Consider the following 18,852-nt stretch of genomic DNA (forward strand, 5'->3'; position numbering starts at 1 on the left):
AAGGGAGTTTGATTTGAGATTCAAAATCATTAAGACTTTGATTTTAATTGATCAATGGATCAATCTCGAATTATGGTTTAGGGGATCGGACTTATTCGAACTCCGATTTACTCATTTAGGGTTTGATCTATTTGTCCTTAGGCATCTTAGAGATTATATTTTAGGGTTTCAATCTTTACAAAACAACCAGATTCGATTTCTTGTTTTCAGATTTCGAATTACCTTTATTTTGTAGGGTGGAACCGGACCACCAAAGTCAGATGAACCTCTAGTTGCACACGGACGTGAGCTGGCTCCTTATCGGGTCGCAAGCTGGGACGGGACGCGAGCTGTCTGTGATACGAACGTGGGCTGGCTCTGTTGAGAACAGGAAGCTGCGAATGTCTAGGATCAGGAACGCTTAAGGGCTTTAGTTGATCAGGTGTTTGCAAGCCGGAACGGAAGCAAGAACAAGTTAGGGTTCTACAACTAAGGTATGATAAACTTATCTTTCACAGGATTTGAATTTGGCTAGAAAATCTTGCTGGTTCGGATTATGGTTCCAAAAAACCAAGACGGCGCCGGGTATTGTTTCTGCGAGTGAGGGCGTGTCTTAGATTGGATCGACGAACGGTTTGCGCTGATGGATTCGTCTCGTCAAGAGCTTCAATTTGATATGTGGCTCGTCGTCTGGTTCCTCAGGGTTTGGGAGGTAGATCGATCTTAAGTTGCACCTGGATTAGGGTTTATGTGTGACGGATTTTAGGTTAGGTTTTGTCACAGGGTTTTGGAGTCTATCGTGCTGATAACGTGTTGTAATTAGAGAGTTTAAAGACTGAATATTTATCTGTTATTAATGATCAATAGAGATTCCTTTATATAAGAATTACAAGATAAAGATAAATGGAAAGTATCCAAAACCTAAACCCAATAGGATTAAGAAAACTACTAATACATAATAATAGAAAGATTACATCTACTAGGAAAAGGAAAGAGTTTCCTTTTCTCCAAGCTTTGTGGCTGTCTCTCTCTCTCCTAAAGTCGGCTCTCTCTCTCTCCTCTCTCTAGGGCTTCGGTCGTCTCTCCATCTTCTAGGTATTGAGCCGGTCTTGGACCGGGCCTAGTTAATGGCAATCCACTCCATGATTTATAACATTTTGTTTGTTTTGCATTGCGAGTTTTAGCTTAGCAATGTGTATATGTTGTAATGAAACTATATACTTAATAACCATTCTTTATCTAGTTTGAAAATCGGATCAAAGAATAGTTTGAAAATGTGAGTATTTACAAAAACTAGTTGAGTTGGTTTTTGGGGCTAAGGGATGCACATGGATCACTCATTCCCACGTGATATCTAAGCCAATAACACGTGCCTTCCTCTGAATTCTGTCTGACTTTTATTTGATTGGTCTCAGTTTTTGTTCAAAACCCGAAGCTTTTGGATCAAAAAGAGGTCTCTATCGTATGAATTTGAGCCAAACTAGATGATTGGTTTGCTGCCCAAGGCAATATTCCCTATTGTTTACTCCATATTCGACATTTAAATAATGACCTCTCATTACACAACTAGGATTTAACTATAGTTTCTTGTCTTAATATTTGCGCGACTTTGACACTTATGTGGTTCTTCTATATAAAACCCATGTCTTGATAAAAGTCTCCAATAGACAATGCACCCATCATCTTGCAAAGTTCAAACACTTAGTAGTAGCCCTGCGACTTCGGTTTTCCGAAACCGAACCGTCGGTTTTCGGTTAACCGAAATTTTAAAAACCATTTCCGAAAGTAACCGAATTAAATTTCGGTTCGGTTCGGTTTTCGGTTATTTTCGGTTTTCACCTAAATTTCCGAAAATGACCAATTTTTTTGATTTTCGGTTAATTTCGGTATAGGTTTTTAAAAAAGTTCGGATTTTTTGGTTAAATTCGGTTATTTTCAGTTATTTCGGTGATTTTTGGTTATTTTCGGTTATTTACGGTTAATTTCGGTTATTTTCAGTTTTTCCAAAAAAAAAAAAAAAAACTAAAAACCGAACCGAACCGAAAACCAAATTATTTTTTAAAATCGTACCGAACCAAACCGAACTCAAAAACATAACCGAACCGAAAACCGAAAATGTCGGTTCGGTTCTGTTCAGCTGGTTCGGTTCGGGGCAAAGTCGCAGGGCTACTTAGTAGTGTGTGTACGTAATCCACTTGGAGAAATATTGATATTAAATGAATTTTGATAAGGTTTTGTAAGTCTGCTCATGCCTCCTACAACTTGTAAAGTACAATATATAATATCGGGATTAAACAATAAAAAAGATGATAGAAGGGATTTAACGAAGATATATGGCTACATGTTAAGAATATATATTTTAACAGGAATATGTATACACCAAAATTAGCATATGTGTGACATATCTTGACAAAACGTGTCAAACATAAACCTAACTGGTGATCGATAACAACAGGCATTGATCAATTCGGAACTAATACTTGATATGTAATGGTTTAGTTAAGAGTTTGAACTAATAGCCTTCTATGGAAGTATATAAAACTAATTAGACTGTGTTTTAATTCGGTTTATAAAGTTTCATATGTATTGTTTAAAAAACACTAGATAATAGTTTTATAATGTGTATGTATAGATTATATATGTGCATATTATATTGGGTATCTATACATACGTCGTCATGACTCGTGATATGCCTCTTGAGATGCTAACATGTTTAAGGAATGGGGACCGATACCCTTAAGTAGACCCATTTCTCAACCAGATTTTTTAACTTATATATACTACAAGTTAACCGCATTTACACATAATTGTCTTTCTAGTGTTTGTTAATTATAAAGCGGAGATTCGCCAGATCATTAGGTCAAGCCATACTGGCACATATAATCGTCTCAACTAATAACTTGTGTTTTGTGTATAATCGTCTCATCAGTTATTTAGTTTTCGAGATTTTGAAGTTTATAAAACATGCATGCAATGTCACACTTATCGCTAATTCGAAACTAGCTAGTTCAATTCCATGAAAATTCAATCAAAACATTAGACTAACCGAATGGAAATCATCTGGTTAACTTTATTACAATTTTCTTTATTTGACAGGAAAATATATGATTCAAGCAAAACTGTACTTGTAGCTTAAATTAAGCATAAATAAAAGATCATTAATACATTTCTGGATGAATAATTATCAATACGGCTATAATTTGTGGCCAACACACACATTTTGCCTATACGTCCAAAAAATGTGGAAGGAGGTTGTACCTATGATATAATCATTTTTGCAGCTGCATTATTATTCTTGTTGTTATATTTATTCAGAAAATGCAGTTCCAATCATAAAGGCTAACCATCTGTTGCCTTGCTAGAAGAATAAGATAAAAAGAATTCTAAGGGAAAAAACATTTATTTCACATTTCATATTGATTTCAGACCATGTATATCTTACTACATACATGTTGACATTACATTATTTTGGACCATACAAAACTTGACATGATTTGCAATAGCATGATGTTTACTTGCAAACATTTACGCCCCACCCCACCCCCATCCCCTCCCCCAAATTAACTTAGTTACGTGATTTCACGATGGTACAAAATCAGAAAGCTAATTGAAATATATCATGTGTCAGGAAATGATTAAAATTCGTGTATAGTTCATCAAAGCGCAAACATGCACTGCTATGAAATTCTTGACATGGCCAACATCACGTTATGATCAATATCATAGGCTCCGTTTTAAGATTTCATTTCTGGCAAACAATAATAGCAAAGGAATCTAGCAAAGAAAATAAAACCTGAAGTATATAGTAAGAAATTATTGAACATGATTACTGAAGAGATGGGTGATGAAACAGTGCAATCATTCGTCATACTATGCCAATGTCATAAAGACAATATGATAGACCACAGTGATACCACAGTGATGCATATAAATTACAAACTCTACTATTTTAAGAAACTGTTTTAAAGGCTTCTCAATCTCAGGGTGCGGTTGGTAACTTGGTGTCATGAAAGTAAATCGGAGTGAAAAATGTACAGGTAGAGAAAGAGGAAAATAAAATAGTTGATAACAAGAAAGAAAAAGAAATAGTGCAATAATTAGCGAAGTCTAAAATATTTTTAAAGTTAAAAGTAAGATTTTAGTCCAAAATCATGGCTTAGTATGTACTTAAGAAACTAGTTTAAAATCCTTAGGCTTTTAAGTCTTAATTATAATATTACAAACTATGATAAAAAATTATATAAACGATTTGTAACTAATAATTTTACATATTTTAATAGAATTCAAGTATGATTGATCACCTCAAACTGTTCTATAAAATTCTACGTAAATTCTACGTTAAAAATCTCTTACAATTTTTTTTAATAATTTATATAATTTGCTTTTTGTTGAAATTAAAACATAGATTTTATGGTCTAGAATCATAAACTAACAATTTTAATAAACAACTGAATTAAAAAGGGTTTCCACAGAAGAATAGGCAATTAAGATATTAAAAATATAATTGATACAAATATTAATTGGAGTGGATTATGGTAATATAGATTAAGGTAAAAAAGTATATTATTACATGTTGGGTAAGAGTAATTACAAGAGATATGATTGACAATCTGAGATATAACACGAGATTAACTATTGAATCAAAGTAAATTACAAAGAGATATGATTTTCAATCAGAAAAATTACAAAGAGATATGATTTTAATTAAGATAAACACGAGATTGACAAAAGCACTTATAGCAAGTGAATAATAATAGATCAAATATTTACATTTACATAACAGAGAATATGTAAAAGGGAAATGGTGCCAGCTATTAAGGTTTTAAAGTGATTAGAAATTTTCTCTCAGGTCAAAGCTGTCATCTCTCTCTCTCCCCTATACTCTGTTTCCTTTTTTCTCTCCTTTGTCTTTATCTCTCTGTTTCTTTATAAACACTTCTCTTTCTTTTCTCAAATCTTGGAGAAGAAAGAAGCAAAGAATTCTTGGGAAAGAGTAAAAAACACAAAAAAGTTAAATCTAGTTCCATCTATTAACCCAATCAGAATCATAATACCTCTGCAACAATGGCTGCTCTTCCTCTCCGCAAGGACAACAAGATGCATTGGTGGTTCACTCACAAGAAGGTATATATACAAACCTCAAATCATCAAACTTTCTTCAGTTTCATATCCTGTAATGGGTACTCAAATAGATATTAACTTTACATTATACTCTTTCAGCTTGTTGATAACTACATTAAAGACGCAAAGTCTCTGATGGCGAGTGAGGACCAAAACGACGCTGCTTCAGCTATTCATATACTTGACGCCGCTTTATCGATATCGCCGCGTTCCGAAATCGCGTTAGAGCTTAAAGCCAGAGCTTTGCTTTTTCTCCGTCGCTACAAGGACGTAGCTAACATGCTTCAAGATTACATTCCTAGCCTCAAACTCGCCGCTAAAGACGAAGAAGGGTCCGTTTCATCCGACGGTTCTTACTCTTCCTCCTCCTCTTCTTCATCCTCCTCTCAACTCTCGAGGAAACTTCTCTCTCCTAACCGTGACTCCTCCTCCATTCCATTCACGTGCCTCTCGCTTTCTGACTTGAAGGAGAAAGTAATGGCGGGGATCTGTAGAAATGGCGATAAGGAAAAACAACAGTGGAGGTAAAATTTCTATTTCTTAGATATATTGAAAGTTTGAATATTTATGAAATTAGTAATTATATTAATTCTCTAATTTTCAATATATTGAAGGTTTGATTTTTTTATAACAAAAAAATAATTATTTTTAAATTTTCAGATATGCTGTATTGGGACAAGCTTGTTGCCACCTAGGATTAATGGAGGACGCATTGGTTCTTCTTCAGACCGGGAAACGCCTCGCAACCGACGAGTTCCGTCGTCAGAGTATATGCTGGTCCGACGATAGCTTCTGTGTCCTCCTATCCGACTCCGAGTCATCATCCTCTGCTTATTCTTCTCCAAGAAAACTCCCTGAATGCGAAACCGTCTCTCGCCTTCTCGCACACACAAAGGTCCTCCTCCGCCGTCGCGCCGCCGCATTCGCCGCATTTGACGCCGGACACTATTCGGAATCCATCCGCCACTTCTCCAAAATCCTCGACGGACGCCGTCGTCCGGCGCCGCAAGGCTTCCTCGCTGATTGCTACATGCACCGCGCCGCCGCGTACAGATCCGCCGGGAAAATCGCGGAGGCGATCGCCGATTGCAACAAAACGCTGGCTCTCGAGCCGTCGTGCATCCACGCGCTGGAGACGAGGGCTGCGCTTTTGGAAACGGTTCGGTGTTTGCCTGACTCGCTTCACGACTTAGAGCACTTGAAGATTCTTTACAACACGATCTTACGTGATCGGAAGCTTCCCGGACCGCCGTGGAAACGACACAACGTGAAGTACAGAGAGATCCCCGGGAAGTTATGCGTTTTGACGACGAAGTCGAAGTTTTTGAAAGCGAAGATCGCCAACGGAGAAATCGGGAACGTTGATTGGTATGGTTTGATCGGAGTTAGACGCGGATGCTCAAGATCGGAGCTTGATCGAGCCAATGTCGTGTTGACTCTCAGACATAAGCCTGATAAGGCCTTGTTGTTCATCGATCGTTGTGATTTCGCCGATCAGAAGGAGGTTATCGCTGTTAAAGATCGGGCGAGTATGGCTTCGTTGTTGCTTTACCGTTTGATTCAAAGAGGTTACTCCGTTTTGACGGCAACGATAGCAGAGGAGGAACAGAGGAAGATGACGATGGTGTTGACTCAAAAGTCAGTGAAAGTGGTTGAAGAACATGAACCGGTTGAGAAGCCTGGTTCGGTTAAGATAAACAGTTTCTCAGATGTTAAACCGGGAAATTCAAGCGCGTATCAAGGAGTTTTCTGTCGAGATCTTGCCGCGGTTGGGAGTTTGCTATCTAGGACCAGTTTTAACCAACCGATTCCAATGAAATACGAAGCACTCAGCTGTTAAATGTTTAACCGGGGAAGTACACGAACCAAGAAAGTGGAAACGACTCCGTTCCCGGGCGATTTAAAAATCAGTTAATGTATCTATCCATATATGCATGTAATAAAATTCCGCTATAATTTTTTTTTGTCACTTTTAATATTCGTCTCTATTAAGTTTCTTGTCTTTACTTCTGCAAAGATAATGCTTAAAGTGTTGGATTAAAATTACTGCCCCATTAAAGTCTTGGCACGCATATGGATACTAGCCTATAGTTTCTGATATATTTAAGAGATGTTCCTCTTAGATTTGTCAGATTAAAATGGATAAGTGAGTCGAGTCTGACACAACAAGTTAATATTCCAAGGAATCCTTATCTACAAAGTTTGGCAGCCCCATAATGTGGTATTCGTGTTGTTTAAAGAAATTAATGATTTGGTTTAGTAATAATCTGAAAGATGGGTGGTTTTTATTTATTTATGAACCTTGACCAGATTTAGGAAACTAGTTGGGTTTGGTCAAATTCTTCCAAGTTTTAAAAATATCAGAGAGAGAGAGAGAGATCTTAAAATCTGCTATGCAATTATTTATCTGCCATTCTCGCATTTGGGTTTCAGAATAATCGCTGAACGCCACAGGGAATACTATGCAAGCTGCAACCTATTTATTAAAAAATAGCATCATCGTCATCTGACTCATCTCCTCTTGACTACACATTCACGCACATAGTTAATGTCAATATACATTTTTTGATTGTTGCAGTGATAGACACGTTAAACTAAACAAGACATGGACGTGCAAGACAAATTATTCTGGCCATGGTTAATAATGTCCACATAATTTTAATCATAAAGGAATTTGTTCATTTTGAGCTTGGTTTGGGTGAATGTGGTCGAATTAACACATACATAAGATGTGAAAATAGGAAAATGTAAGAAAATTGAGGGTGGGAAAGTTTAAATAAAGAAGCACGTGATGTATAGGATGTTGGAGACATTGGAAAGAGGATCAGTCGTGGCCAGGTATATGAATATGATGATGTCAGTGTGTATCCATGTGAGCCTATCATGTGTACTTATTACTAGTTTAATCGTACCACTTTATTAATTTTTAATACTCGATATCGTATTGAAATTTTTGAAAAGTAAGAATTAATATACAATAATAAGGTATTAGACTATTATCTATTAGTCATTGGTCAGAGGAGCAGCGATGGAGTATAGTATTATTTTTCATGACTTATAGCCAACGAAAACAAGCGTAACTAGCACAGTCCCACCCGTAGCTAATAAATTATGTTTGGTGCGTGACAGAAACTAGATCCAGTTTTCCAATCTGAAGTACCTTACAAGTTACACAAGCAAGCATGTTGAAAACGTCTGTGTTATCCAACTACCACTGAATATAATATATCTAAAATGTGAATATGAACAGCTTTTTAAAGATGGGGATGGCCAAAGAGACATGCCGTTATAAAAATAGTATGTAATAGTAATGGTAGCTACATCAAATCCATCAGGGAACTCAAACCATACAAGCCAGCTCACATTTATGGGCCTTAATCTTCTTCTCTGGCCTAATATATCATGTCTTTACATGTTTTGTCTTCTTATCTTGGCCAATATACCATAGTCTTTACATCTATGGGGCTTAATCTTCTTCTTACCCTATATATAATACTCCTTACTACTATGGGACTGATCCTTCTTCTATGGCCAAGTAATACCATAGTCTTTACTTCTTTGTGGTCCAGTATATCATATTTACATTTATGGGCCTAGTCTTCTTTTCTAGCCCAATATATTCCAAAGGAGAGAATAAATTTCTGCGGAATGGGGCTCGTTGGTTGGGTGGTGGACTACTACTTTTCGCGGCGTTCAATAATAGTGGTTGACATTAATACCCCCCACGATCTGCGTTATGTTTGTGTTCGATGCGTTAACAGTTAGGGGTAATCTCGTAAATGCGATAGCTACCTACCCAGCTTCGACGTGAACAAAACGTGTCGCGTCTTGTATCTCGTAACTTGTAAGAAGGGACTTTACTCTCAGCTACAACAATTTCATCTTTGGAGAAGAGTGATCGGAAACCATCATCATCGGCGATGGGTTGGCTGACGAGGCTCCTAGCAGCGGTAGCGTTTTTAGCCGCCGGAGTTATATTCTCACCGGAGACATTCGGATCGCTGTCGAAGGGCGAGAATCCAGCGAAGGTTTTGATATTCGTGAAGCTAGCTCATCTACTCAGCTTCGCTACAGCTTGGGGAGCTGCTCTCTGGGCTACCTTCATCGGCGGAATCATCATGTTCAAGTAATCGAGTCGATCACCAACTCTCTCAATCTCTCTCGATCATCTTCGAATTGGTCAAATTAGGGTTTATGTGTGATTTTGATTTGATTAGGAACTTACCGAGGCATCAGTTCGGTAACCTTCAAAGCAAGATGTTTCCAGCTTATTTCACTCTCGTTGGTTCTTGCTGCGCCATTTCACTCTCTGCGTTTGGTTACTTGCATCCATGGAAGTCATCTTCTACCGCAGAGAAGTATCAGCTTGGGTTCCTCGTCTCCGCTTTTGCTTTCAATCTCACCAATTTGCTCGTCTTCACTCCCATGACCATCGATGTAAGTTGTACACATTTCAACAACGCGTACAAGGTTCTCCTGTGTATTAAATGGTCTTTCTTTTACTTTTGGTGTGTGTAGATGATGAAGCAAAGGCACAAAGTAGAGAGAGAGAACAACATTGGAGATGAAGTTGGTTGGTCCAAGAACAGGGAGAAGGCTAAGACTATCCCTAAGCTAGCTGCCATGAACAAGAAGTTTGGTATGATTCACGGCTTGTCGTCTCTAGCTAACATCTTTTCTTTTGGGAGCCTTGCCATGCATTCTTGGTACCTTGCTGGGAAGTTGGATCTCTAAGTTTCTTTTCACAAAGGTCTGAGCTTTTTATGTCACCCTTCATGAATAAAATATATATCTCTTGCTTTGTAAGATTATCATACCCGGCAGTGAAATCATGAAACAGTTTGTTATAATGATTTTTTTTTCTCTGAAATAATTGATGTGTGAATGCTATTAGAGAATAACATGCCTAAGTTTTACTTAAAGAAACTAAAAAAGTGTTCGTGTGAATGGTGGAGTACTAAACCATAGACACTCATAGTTAACAATCTAATTGGGAGAAAGAAGATGATCACTAGTTGACTACTCCTTGATGCGACGAATCTAGCTATGAGTTTCAAGGAATCTCTCCCAGTACATATAATGTTTACGATTAAGAACTTGGCCCGCCATTGATCCCGCTCTGCCTTTATCTGCTTCAGCTCCTTGCGGATCACGTGCCTCAAAGCTTTGAGGTAAGAGCTCATGTCATGGTTTCTTTTGATTTTTCCTTCAGACCCGTAAGAGCGACGGTCGCTAAGAATCTCTAGAGGGTGCGGTGAGTTAAAGAACGCTGTCTTTGCTGCCCTTAGTCCTTTATCTGTTTCATCGGTGTTCTTAGATGTTAAGGCATAGAGACCACTTCCTGGTGGAAGGAGAGGGTGTGGGGGAGAGAATCTTTCTGATGGTTGTAAGATTAGAAGCTTTCCCATTGGAGAATACAATAGATTCTGCAGAAAAAGACAGAGACTAAGCAACGATCTGCATCAAAACAAGTTAAGATAGTCTTTGAGATTACCTGGTTATTCAGACAAGGATGGTTCCGGAAGTTTCTATTCAACGCCTTGAGAAGCTTTGCGGCTCGGTTAGGGTAACTGCAAGAGAATGCTCGAGGAACAATATCTCTATGCATAGAGATTCCAAGAAGATGACTCTTAGGCAACCCGAGTTTCTCAAGAAGCATGTCGCCTCCGCACATGATGCAAGGTGAACCAAATGTGATCACCGGAAGCAGAGAAGAAGCCGGGACTTGACCTCGGATCAGAAGCATCAGGTTCACCAACAGCGACAAGCTTCCTCCTAGAGAGTGTCCGCTGAACCGAAGAAAAGCACGGTTCTTGCCACGGGAGTTGAGGTGGGCGTGAACTTCGGGTAACATCTGGTTGTAGATTCCTTTCGCAGCTTCGTATATGCCTCTGTGGACAGGCACGTCAAAGTCCTCGAATGGGACTGGCTCGAAGAGAAGGTTAGCTTGCCATGATGCCAAGGAATCTGATCCCTGTTAAAAAGATAAAGAGTGAACGTTCTTAAGCTTGTCTTTTGGCAAAATCTCAGACACCATTAAAGAGTAAACTACCTGAATAAAGAAGAACCTGGTGCCAGTTTTGTCATCGTCGCATACGAACCACTCGCAAGGCGGTGAATGGTTGGACTTGAGATCATCGGCCACCGCCTGCTTAACCTCCTCTTCGGCTGCCACGACGGCTGTAACGGAATCAGCGGTGGCCATCAGAGAAGCTTCGTTCTCTCGAAGTCCAAAAGGAAGCACAGATTTCGAATGGGAGAAGAGACGAGAAGCCGCAGAAGCAGCTATCCTGTAAGCAGCAGCTGGATTGATAAGCTTCTTCTCCTCCCCCTCCTCCTCCTCCTCATTGTTATTCCCATCTTGTTGGTCAAGACTCGATCTCTTCTCGATCGAGGAAGTCACGAATCTCAGTTTCTGATATTTCAACAGATTCTCAGGCTGTAAAAAAACAAAGAATCAGAAACACAGAAGAAAAGTGAAGTTTTGTTTGGATCTGTAAAAGGTCTTCTTTAACCTTGATGTTGGGGATTGAATAAGCCAAGTTTCCCAGATAGGATAGCTTCGCGAACATCTGTGCATCATCCAAAGGAATTTTCATGAGCATCTTCGAGAAGTTTTCTCGATCAAACACCATCTCCTCCTCCTCTTCCTCATCGATCCTGCAGAGATCGCATGACTCGTCCTTCTTCGAGCCTTCCTCCTCATCTTCTCCATCACCGCCTCCAGATCGCTGCCGCTTCCCTTTCCAGATAGACCCAACCTCCAGAATCTTCAAAACCCAGTTTCCGTTTCGCTCCTCCTCTCTCTCCAACAAAACGGCGTCGTCTCCCACCGTTTCCTTCCTTCCCTTCCCACCACCGATCCGAAGAAACTCAAGGGGACGACGCGGCGTCGTTTTCTTCGGCCGCATAGATCCGGTCGTTGGTCTCTCCTCGACAGAGCCTCCGATCGCACGTATCATCGACGGCCCCACCGGAATCTTCGGAGATACGCATTGCACCGACATTTTTAAGAAAACGCCAGAGTCCATGTCGTTTGATTTATGGTTTATGTTGAAGGCCTGCAGATATATACGTGTATACGTATACGAGTTGGCGAAATTTCCGGCGTTGGCGTGCAAGTTTGAATGAATGTCTCCTCGTTTTTGGTCTCTTCTCCGATCAATCTTTCTTTTTGACAGAGATGTCTCTCAACTATGTATATATATACATACACACATTTATGTTGTGTAGGAAGGCAGGTGAACGAACTTTAAACTCTCCTTATTGGTGCATAAACCTCTTACTTAGGATAACAATTTCCCTGACCTTATTTATTTTGAAGGTATTATTTTCATTTAAGTTTGCATTTACGTTAGGAAAATAATATTAATATTAAACGGTTAGGATCTTTCTGGGTGGAGCGGTATCTGGGGACACATGGAAGGTGAAGAAGTGTCTAAAGAACCTGACCCTCCCACGTTTCTTGGAATAAATTAGGTGCTGTATATCTTGTTGGGCTTTCAATCCCAACTATAACCTAAATTTGTTGCCTAATTAATAAAAGTCGATATAATTTATTTTGTTCTTTTGTTGGTTCAAAATCGATATAAAGTTATTACTTTTTAGTCCAAAGAGCTTCAACATATTGTCAAGACTTTTCCGTAATCTTAATAATATTTTTGATTGATTCAGTGATAACTAACCCACAAAAGAAGGCTACTGGAAATAGAATTCACAGGAGTAAAAAAGCATAATTATGCACTCATTTGATCAACAAAAGCAAAAGACAAATTCCATCAAAACCTCCTATTGGCTTTTGTCACCTTCTTCTTTGTCTTCCTTTCTTTTTACTATATTAAAACCTAGCCATGTTACATCTCAAGGACCACCACAAGTTCTCTTTTAAACCCCCAAACTTCTAAAGAGAAGAGTACTAAGCCAAGACTTCTTTAATCTTCTTCTTCTGATCCTCGGTGAGAGAAGAAGGAAACAAGACCTCAAATGTGACAAATAGGCTGCCTTTCTTTGTGCTATAGTGTAGTGGCATCCCTTCTCCTTTAAACTTCTTCACTTCCTTGGGCTTTGTAATTCCCTGTTTCACGCAGATAATATTCAATCCAGAATTAGTCATTAGATCATAAAGATCAAACTCGAGTGATATCGTAGAGAATGTTAGTGTTACCTTCGAACTGATGTCAACTTCGTGCTCATCCAAGTGTTTGAATGATTTCTCAAAACCAACTAGCGCCTCAACCTGAATGGTGTTTATTTTTAAGTTGAATCAGTAAACAGATAAGTTGTTGGTTTATGACAGAGAAAAGATCTCTGTGGAATTTGTTTACCAGTGTAATGTTGACGTTCATGTGTAGATCGTTGCCATCTCTCCTGAACCGGGCATGTGGTGCTGTTTTGATTCGGAACTGCCAAATAGACAGGAACGGTTAGTTCTCTAATCTTGAACATAAATGAAATCAAGGATCCGGGAAAATTAGGGAAGAGGCTAACCTTAAGGTCACCAGGGTCACCGTCGAGAATGGGTTCACCATCTTCGTAGAAAGACACTTCCTGAAATGCGAGAGAGAGAGAGATTGATAAGCTCACAGTGAGTTTCAGAGCTCACAGTGAGTTTCAGAGCTCACAGTGATAGGTAACATCTAAACATAAGGATATAAAGTAGAGTTTAGAGACTTACTTCTCCGTCTTTCATCCCTTTCTCGATATCAACTGTGACAAAGTATCCTTCGCGTTCGAACTTAACATTTGGGCATTTATCACAGACCTGACAGGAACCAGATATGTTTTAGACAGGTGGGCTTGATATTGGACTCAAGAGGATAGATTGAGAGAGACTTGAAACCTTACCTGCTCTGTCATCTGTTGGAACATTCCAGGACCAATTTGCCTGTGATAAACCTCATCCCTGCAGTTGCAATTTCTCTTTCCAGGAGCTGGTTTTATTACATTCTTTTCCCTCCATACCTGATAGTTTAACGTGGGACATCCTCATTAATAAACCGAAAGTTAAAGGCAGGTCATTTCATGTGCATTTGTCTTAGAGCCGACCTACTCTAACCAAAGAATCTCGGAATGACACAATGAAATCCTGTTCACTGATTAAAGTAATGAAGCCTAAGAATATTTGAATAAAAGTAATAACTTCCATACGAGTTCCAATCAATGTATAAAGACAAAGTGATGATAGTAGGATCTCGACAGGGAACTTAACATACCTTCATAGAGCCTCCCATGTATAAATCTTCTAGAGTGGCCTCAAGTTCCACAATCACGTCATCACCCTTGACAACCTTCTCTTCTTCCTCCATCGAGCCACCACCACCAAAAAACCTAATACGCAGAGCACATGAGCAATCAGTTACATTTTAACACAAATCTACAACATTATCAAATTTTAGAATCTATTCACACAACAGTCAAGACCCTTAAAAATTTCCAAAATTCATTGGTAGCCAATATCCATACATAGCCCTAAGATTGAAGCTTTCAGGGCATAATAATCTCCTAAACCCCACTAGTTCATGTCCCATGATTCATATAATCTTGATTCCAATTAAACTCGGATAAAATTTATATTTTGCATTGGTCTTTAGTTTCATTAGAGACTGTAGAAATCAAAAGAGAAAAATAGAAAAGAAAAGCTCACTGGCTAAAGATGTCCTGCATATTCATGCCTCCTCCACCTCCACGTCCACCATTAGCAGCATGCTGTTTGAGCCCTTCTTCACCATATCTGTTATACACCTCCCTCTTCTCCTCATCCGAGAGCACTTCATAAGCTGTTATAACATCAACACAGACACCAATTAAGTCAATTACAAAGAGTTATCAATCAGGGGGTGCACGGACCGTTGTTGATCTCGGCGAATTTGCGAGTGGCTTCTTCGTTGCCTTGATTCTTATCGGGATGATACTTCAAAGCGAGTTTCCTGTAAGCTCTCTTAATCTGTTCATCAGACGCACCTTTCGGCACTTGCAACACATCGTAGTAGCTCTTCCTGAATCCAATCCCACACCGATAAGAGTTTTTCAATGACTCGCAGATCGCCAATGCATAACAAAACGCTACGCAATACAATGCACTAAAGTCGAGCTTACCCGGCGAAGACGCAGATGGCGTAAGAGAGCGCGAACAATGCGATGCATAGCTTCGAGCGACGAATCGCCATAGAAATGGAAATTAGGGGAGAATCAGATCTCTCCCAAGGCTTTTTACTCCAAGGTGAGATTCAATGCAGAGTGAAGGACGATCTCCTTTCGATCGGAAACTCGAATCTCTCTTCTCTTTCGCGGAAGGAACGATTCCGAAACCAATTTAGAATTCGAACCACGTGGTTGCGTTACGTGTACATTGCTACCCTTAACCAATCAGGACTAAGTCTATGATACACTTAACCAATTAATATTAGCCACGTGGATATATGACGGCAGAATCGCTGACTGTTCTTTTTCTTCGATTTTATTACTACGACGTCGTTTGGAAAGAAATTTCTGATCAAGGCCCATTTACAATGAATATGGCCCATATCTCTGTGGGCCCAGTAAATACAACCCAATGTGGCGTTTTTTTTAGTGTTCTGTTCCCTCTGCCCACTTTCTTCCCGGCGACGATGTTTGCGGCGAGAGTAAGAGCTTCTCTTAAACCTTTGCTCCACGGAAGACACAGCTCCTCTCTAAACCGAAACCGTACGTTAGCAAGTTACTACTCTACTTTTATATCAATATTTTTTCAGATATTTGAATCCGCTGGAAATGAAACTATCTCGAAATGGCTAATTAGGGGGGTTTTACAGGTGAAATTGTAGCGATTTCGAGGCGTGTTGTACTCGATAGGTGAGGCTTTCATTACATCTTTCATCTCTGTGTTCGTTAAGGGTTTTGGTTTTGGGGTTTAAGATATTTTGACTTACAAAAAAAAAAACGGAGTTTCTTTCTGTTGATAGGTTCAACGGTGGAGATTGGACTCTGTCTAGCTTGCGTTCAAATGGAAACGGAGAAAGAATCAAACTTTTTCACCGGGGAGTTCACTGTAGTTCCACACAGTGCTATTCCTCGGAATCTGATGGTAGGTACGCGTGCTAACCATAACTTAATATGATTTGGGGAAAGGGATGAAACTTTTGAGCCTGTCTTCTTCTGTGAACTTTTTTCAGGAGTGAAAGCTCACACAAATATGGATGATCTTTTCTCAGAGCTGGGTTCTGTGAAGAAAGACCGGAACCGGGAAGCGGTCGTGGAGCTGTTAACTAAGAAGCCAGAGACGTTCCAGGTTGAGAAACCAGAGCTTTCTCAGGTACCCGCTTATAATCTCCTTCAGTGTTTGAAACATTCACTTTATTCTTGGAATGATCAAAGCTTGGTGCTTTTAGTTAGCAGTGAAAGATTATAATTTCATTTAACTGAGATGTGTTTTTTTATTTTTGCCTAGAAAACCAAAGGCAAGAAGAAGAAGAAGAAGCATGAACAAGCTTCTGATTCAGTTTCTAAGCCGAAGTTGATGACAGAAAAGACTGAAGCTTCTGAATCAGTTTCCAAGCCGAAGTTGTTGACCGAAAAGCCTGAAGCTTCTTGGGTATTGAATCACGTTTTTAAATATTTATTCAAACTTTTATTACCGGTGTTCAAGTTTAAGAGACCCACACTGTCATTTATTTGAGCAGCAAATGTTGTTTGATTTAAGAATGATTGAAAGCTCTCAACTGTCCGTGTTCTTATCAGAAGACTAATGGCAAGAGCAAAATGGAAGCACATGCCTCTTCCCCAGCAAGAAATGTTATGGACTCCTTCTCCAAGCCAACCGAGTCATCCTCTCCAATTCCAGATCACGAATCCAAGGCCCAGGAGGAAAAGGAAACTAGCTCAACTGGCTCTTCTATCTCCGATACACCCCCAAACCATCTATCTTCGGTTCTGGTTATAAGGATTGGTAATCTAAACTCGGAAACAACTGATTCAGAGATACACTCGAGGTGCTTGTCCATTGGCTCTTTCGAAGGACTTGTTAGAGTTAGAGAGGACAGTGTTGAGGTTTTGTTTCGAGCTAGAAGCATGAACGAAGCAAATTCTATACTGAAAAAGTAAGTTGAAAACTGAAGTTTTTTGGTTCTTGATTTAGAATCTTCGAAGGCTGTTGTTGCATTACAATCTTGTTAACTTCTCTTTGCAGGCTAAACGAAGCAACCGTAGATCACTCTCAATGGACGGCTGAGGTTGTACCAGAAGCCAATGAAGCTTCTAAAGAGCAAATGGGTAGGCGGATCAGTAGTTCTTTCGAAGATATGAAGACGCAACTAATGATGCGACAGATTCTTGTGAGAGACTTGGAAATGTTGGTGCACTCGGTAGTACATCTGGAGAATCATCCAATGGATCAAGAAGGAAACTAAAGCTTTGCAATGTTCTCAAGAAGCCTAATGGCGCTTTTGCGTATTTGTCGAGTCTACACTTCAAAATCATCAATTGAATTGGGGTTAGTGTGATAAATTTTTAAAGTTAGGGACAGTAACGAAACTATCACAAATTACAGGATGAGATGAAGTTTTTGAACCCCGTTAATGGTCTTTTTATGGGTTTATGATCTGCGCAAAGTTGCTTTGGGCCTAATTTTGTTAGACTCGTTGATAAATGTTAAGCCCATTGAAACTTGTACATTTTCATGAAAAAACGATCTCATCTTTTTCTTAAATTTATGTGATATCAGATTATCAGTTGTGATAAAGAAAATAAATAACGTTTGACATTTTTGTAATAGAAACGATCTCATCTTTTTCCCAATTTCTTTCTTAAATTTATGATATCAGATTATCAGTTGCGATCAAGAAAATAAATAACGTTTGACATTTTTGTAATAGAAAATGATTTATATATAATATATATATATAAATTACAGCTTACACGATTTGTTTATTGGAAATAGAAAGTTCCCACACAGAAACAGTGACAAAGATCAGATCAGCACAGCCAAGTGATGAGGTGAACAGTAACAGTTAATAGAAAGCTGTTGACGATTGATTGAAGTGACACATCCCACGTCTCTTTCTGCAACTTGTTTGTATTTTTGGCCTTCAAAATATGTTTCCTCTCAATTAATTAGATTAATCTTCTGTTTATTTTTGAACGAGAATTATAAATATTATGCTATGACATGGGACTGAAGATTCTTCAAAAACTAAAATATCTCCTATGCGTAAAAAAAAAGCATTAAGGTCCCATGACATGACTGTCTTTAATGTAAATCTGGCCCAAATAATTACTATCATTGGAGTTTTATGGAGGAGAAAGGAGTGAGATTCTCAACTTTTCAGAGGAGTGGGTCATGTTACGGTATGGACCTGCCTCTGTTCTTAATACTCTTCTGACTCTTACGACAACTCACGTGGCCTTCTTTTCCTAATCTCACAAACAAATAATCAGAGAAGTTGTAGAGGGCCCAAAACGAAGACAATCTCATGTGGGTTGGATCGTATATTTCAGATAGATAAAAGACAGCTAAATATGTTTTTGTGTGATGTGCGGTGTGGATGTTCTTAAGGTCGCTATACGTGCACGTAATCTCATTTAATATTCGGTTCTATTTCAGCGACAACTATTGCCGCAGCAGTGGCAGCAGAAAACGACACCGTTGCATTATTTGATAACTCGTTTTTAATCGTCTTTCCGAACAAAAATCATTACTGTTAGGTGCATATGGAGTTTCTGCAACCATGTTTTCTGGAGCAGAACCGGAAGCCATTACAAAAATATACACCGTAACCA

General features: G+C 39.0%; 5 protein-coding genes across 9 annotated transcripts; 3 read left to right on the top strand and 2 right to left on the bottom strand.

Annotated features, from left to right (window-relative positions):
• The first annotated feature begins 4,859 nt into the window (after positions 1-4,859).
• LOC106307908 lies at positions 4,860-7,148 on the top strand. The gene is made up of 3 exons (XM_013744999.1): positions 4,860-5,103; positions 5,200-5,624; positions 5,761-7,148. Exons 1-3 carry the CDS (start codon positions 5,044-5,046, stop codon positions 6,938-6,940), a joined length of 1,665 nt encoding a protein of 554 aa, XP_013600453.1. The 5' UTR covers positions 4,860-5,043; the 3' UTR covers positions 6,941-7,148.
• Positions 7,149-8,933: 1,785 nt separating this feature from the next.
• On the top strand, positions 8,934-9,990 carry LOC106312344 (transmembrane protein 205). The gene is made up of 3 exons (XM_013749831.1): positions 8,934-9,226; positions 9,318-9,537; positions 9,619-9,990. The coding sequence occupies exons 1-3, from the start codon at positions 9,021-9,023 to the stop codon at positions 9,832-9,834; spliced, it is 642 nt and encodes a 213-aa protein (XP_013605285.1). The 5' UTR covers positions 8,934-9,020; the 3' UTR covers positions 9,835-9,990.
• LOC106312343 lies at positions 9,991-12,395 on the bottom strand. Its single transcript, XM_013749830.1, has 4 exons — positions 11,616-12,395; positions 11,153-11,539; positions 10,595-11,074; positions 9,991-10,526 (listed from the first exon to the last, which is right to left on the bottom strand). Exons 1-4 carry the CDS (start codon positions 12,129-12,131, stop codon positions 10,014-10,016), a joined length of 1,896 nt encoding a protein of 631 aa, XP_013605284.1. The 5' UTR covers positions 12,132-12,395; the 3' UTR covers positions 9,991-10,013.
• A 399-nt stretch (positions 12,396-12,794) lies between these two features.
• On the bottom strand, positions 12,795-15,429 carry LOC106307739 (dnaJ protein ERDJ3B). The gene is made up of 10 exons (XM_013744775.1): positions 15,196-15,429; positions 14,947-15,095; positions 14,744-14,876; positions 14,313-14,427; positions 13,945-14,061; positions 13,775-13,861; positions 13,588-13,647; positions 13,425-13,502; positions 13,265-13,336; positions 12,795-13,174 (listed from the first exon to the last, which is right to left on the bottom strand). Exons 1-10 carry the CDS (start codon positions 15,264-15,266, stop codon positions 13,016-13,018), a joined length of 1,041 nt encoding a protein of 346 aa, XP_013600229.1. The 5' UTR covers positions 15,267-15,429; the 3' UTR covers positions 12,795-13,015.
• Positions 15,430-15,648: 219 nt separating this feature from the next.
• LOC106309687 lies at positions 15,649-17,812 on the top strand. Of its 5 annotated transcripts, none has more exons than XM_013746780.1 (7): positions 15,649-15,783; positions 15,891-15,930; positions 16,041-16,166; positions 16,251-16,390; positions 16,526-16,669; positions 16,816-17,174; positions 17,264-17,812. In XM_013746780.1, exons 3-7 carry the CDS (start codon positions 16,082-16,084, stop codon positions 17,481-17,483), a joined length of 948 nt encoding a protein of 315 aa, XP_013602234.1. In that variant the 5' UTR covers positions 15,649-15,783; positions 15,891-15,930; positions 16,041-16,081; the 3' UTR covers positions 17,484-17,812. The 5 variants fall into 5 exon arrangements, with proteins under 5 accessions (XP_013602234.1, XP_013602233.1, XP_013602231.1 ...); XM_013746779.1 differs by having other exon boundaries at positions 15,655-15,783; positions 16,041-16,162; XM_013746777.1 differs by having other exon boundaries at positions 15,688-15,795; positions 16,041-16,162.
• The last annotated feature ends 1,040 nt before the right edge of the window (positions 17,813-18,852 follow it).

This window comes from Brassica oleracea, chromosome C8, assembly GCF_000695525.1.
Source record: "Brassica oleracea var. oleracea cultivar TO1000 chromosome C8, BOL, whole genome shotgun sequence".
NCBI lineage: Eukaryota > Viridiplantae > Streptophyta > Magnoliopsida > Brassicales > Brassicaceae > Brassica > Brassica oleracea.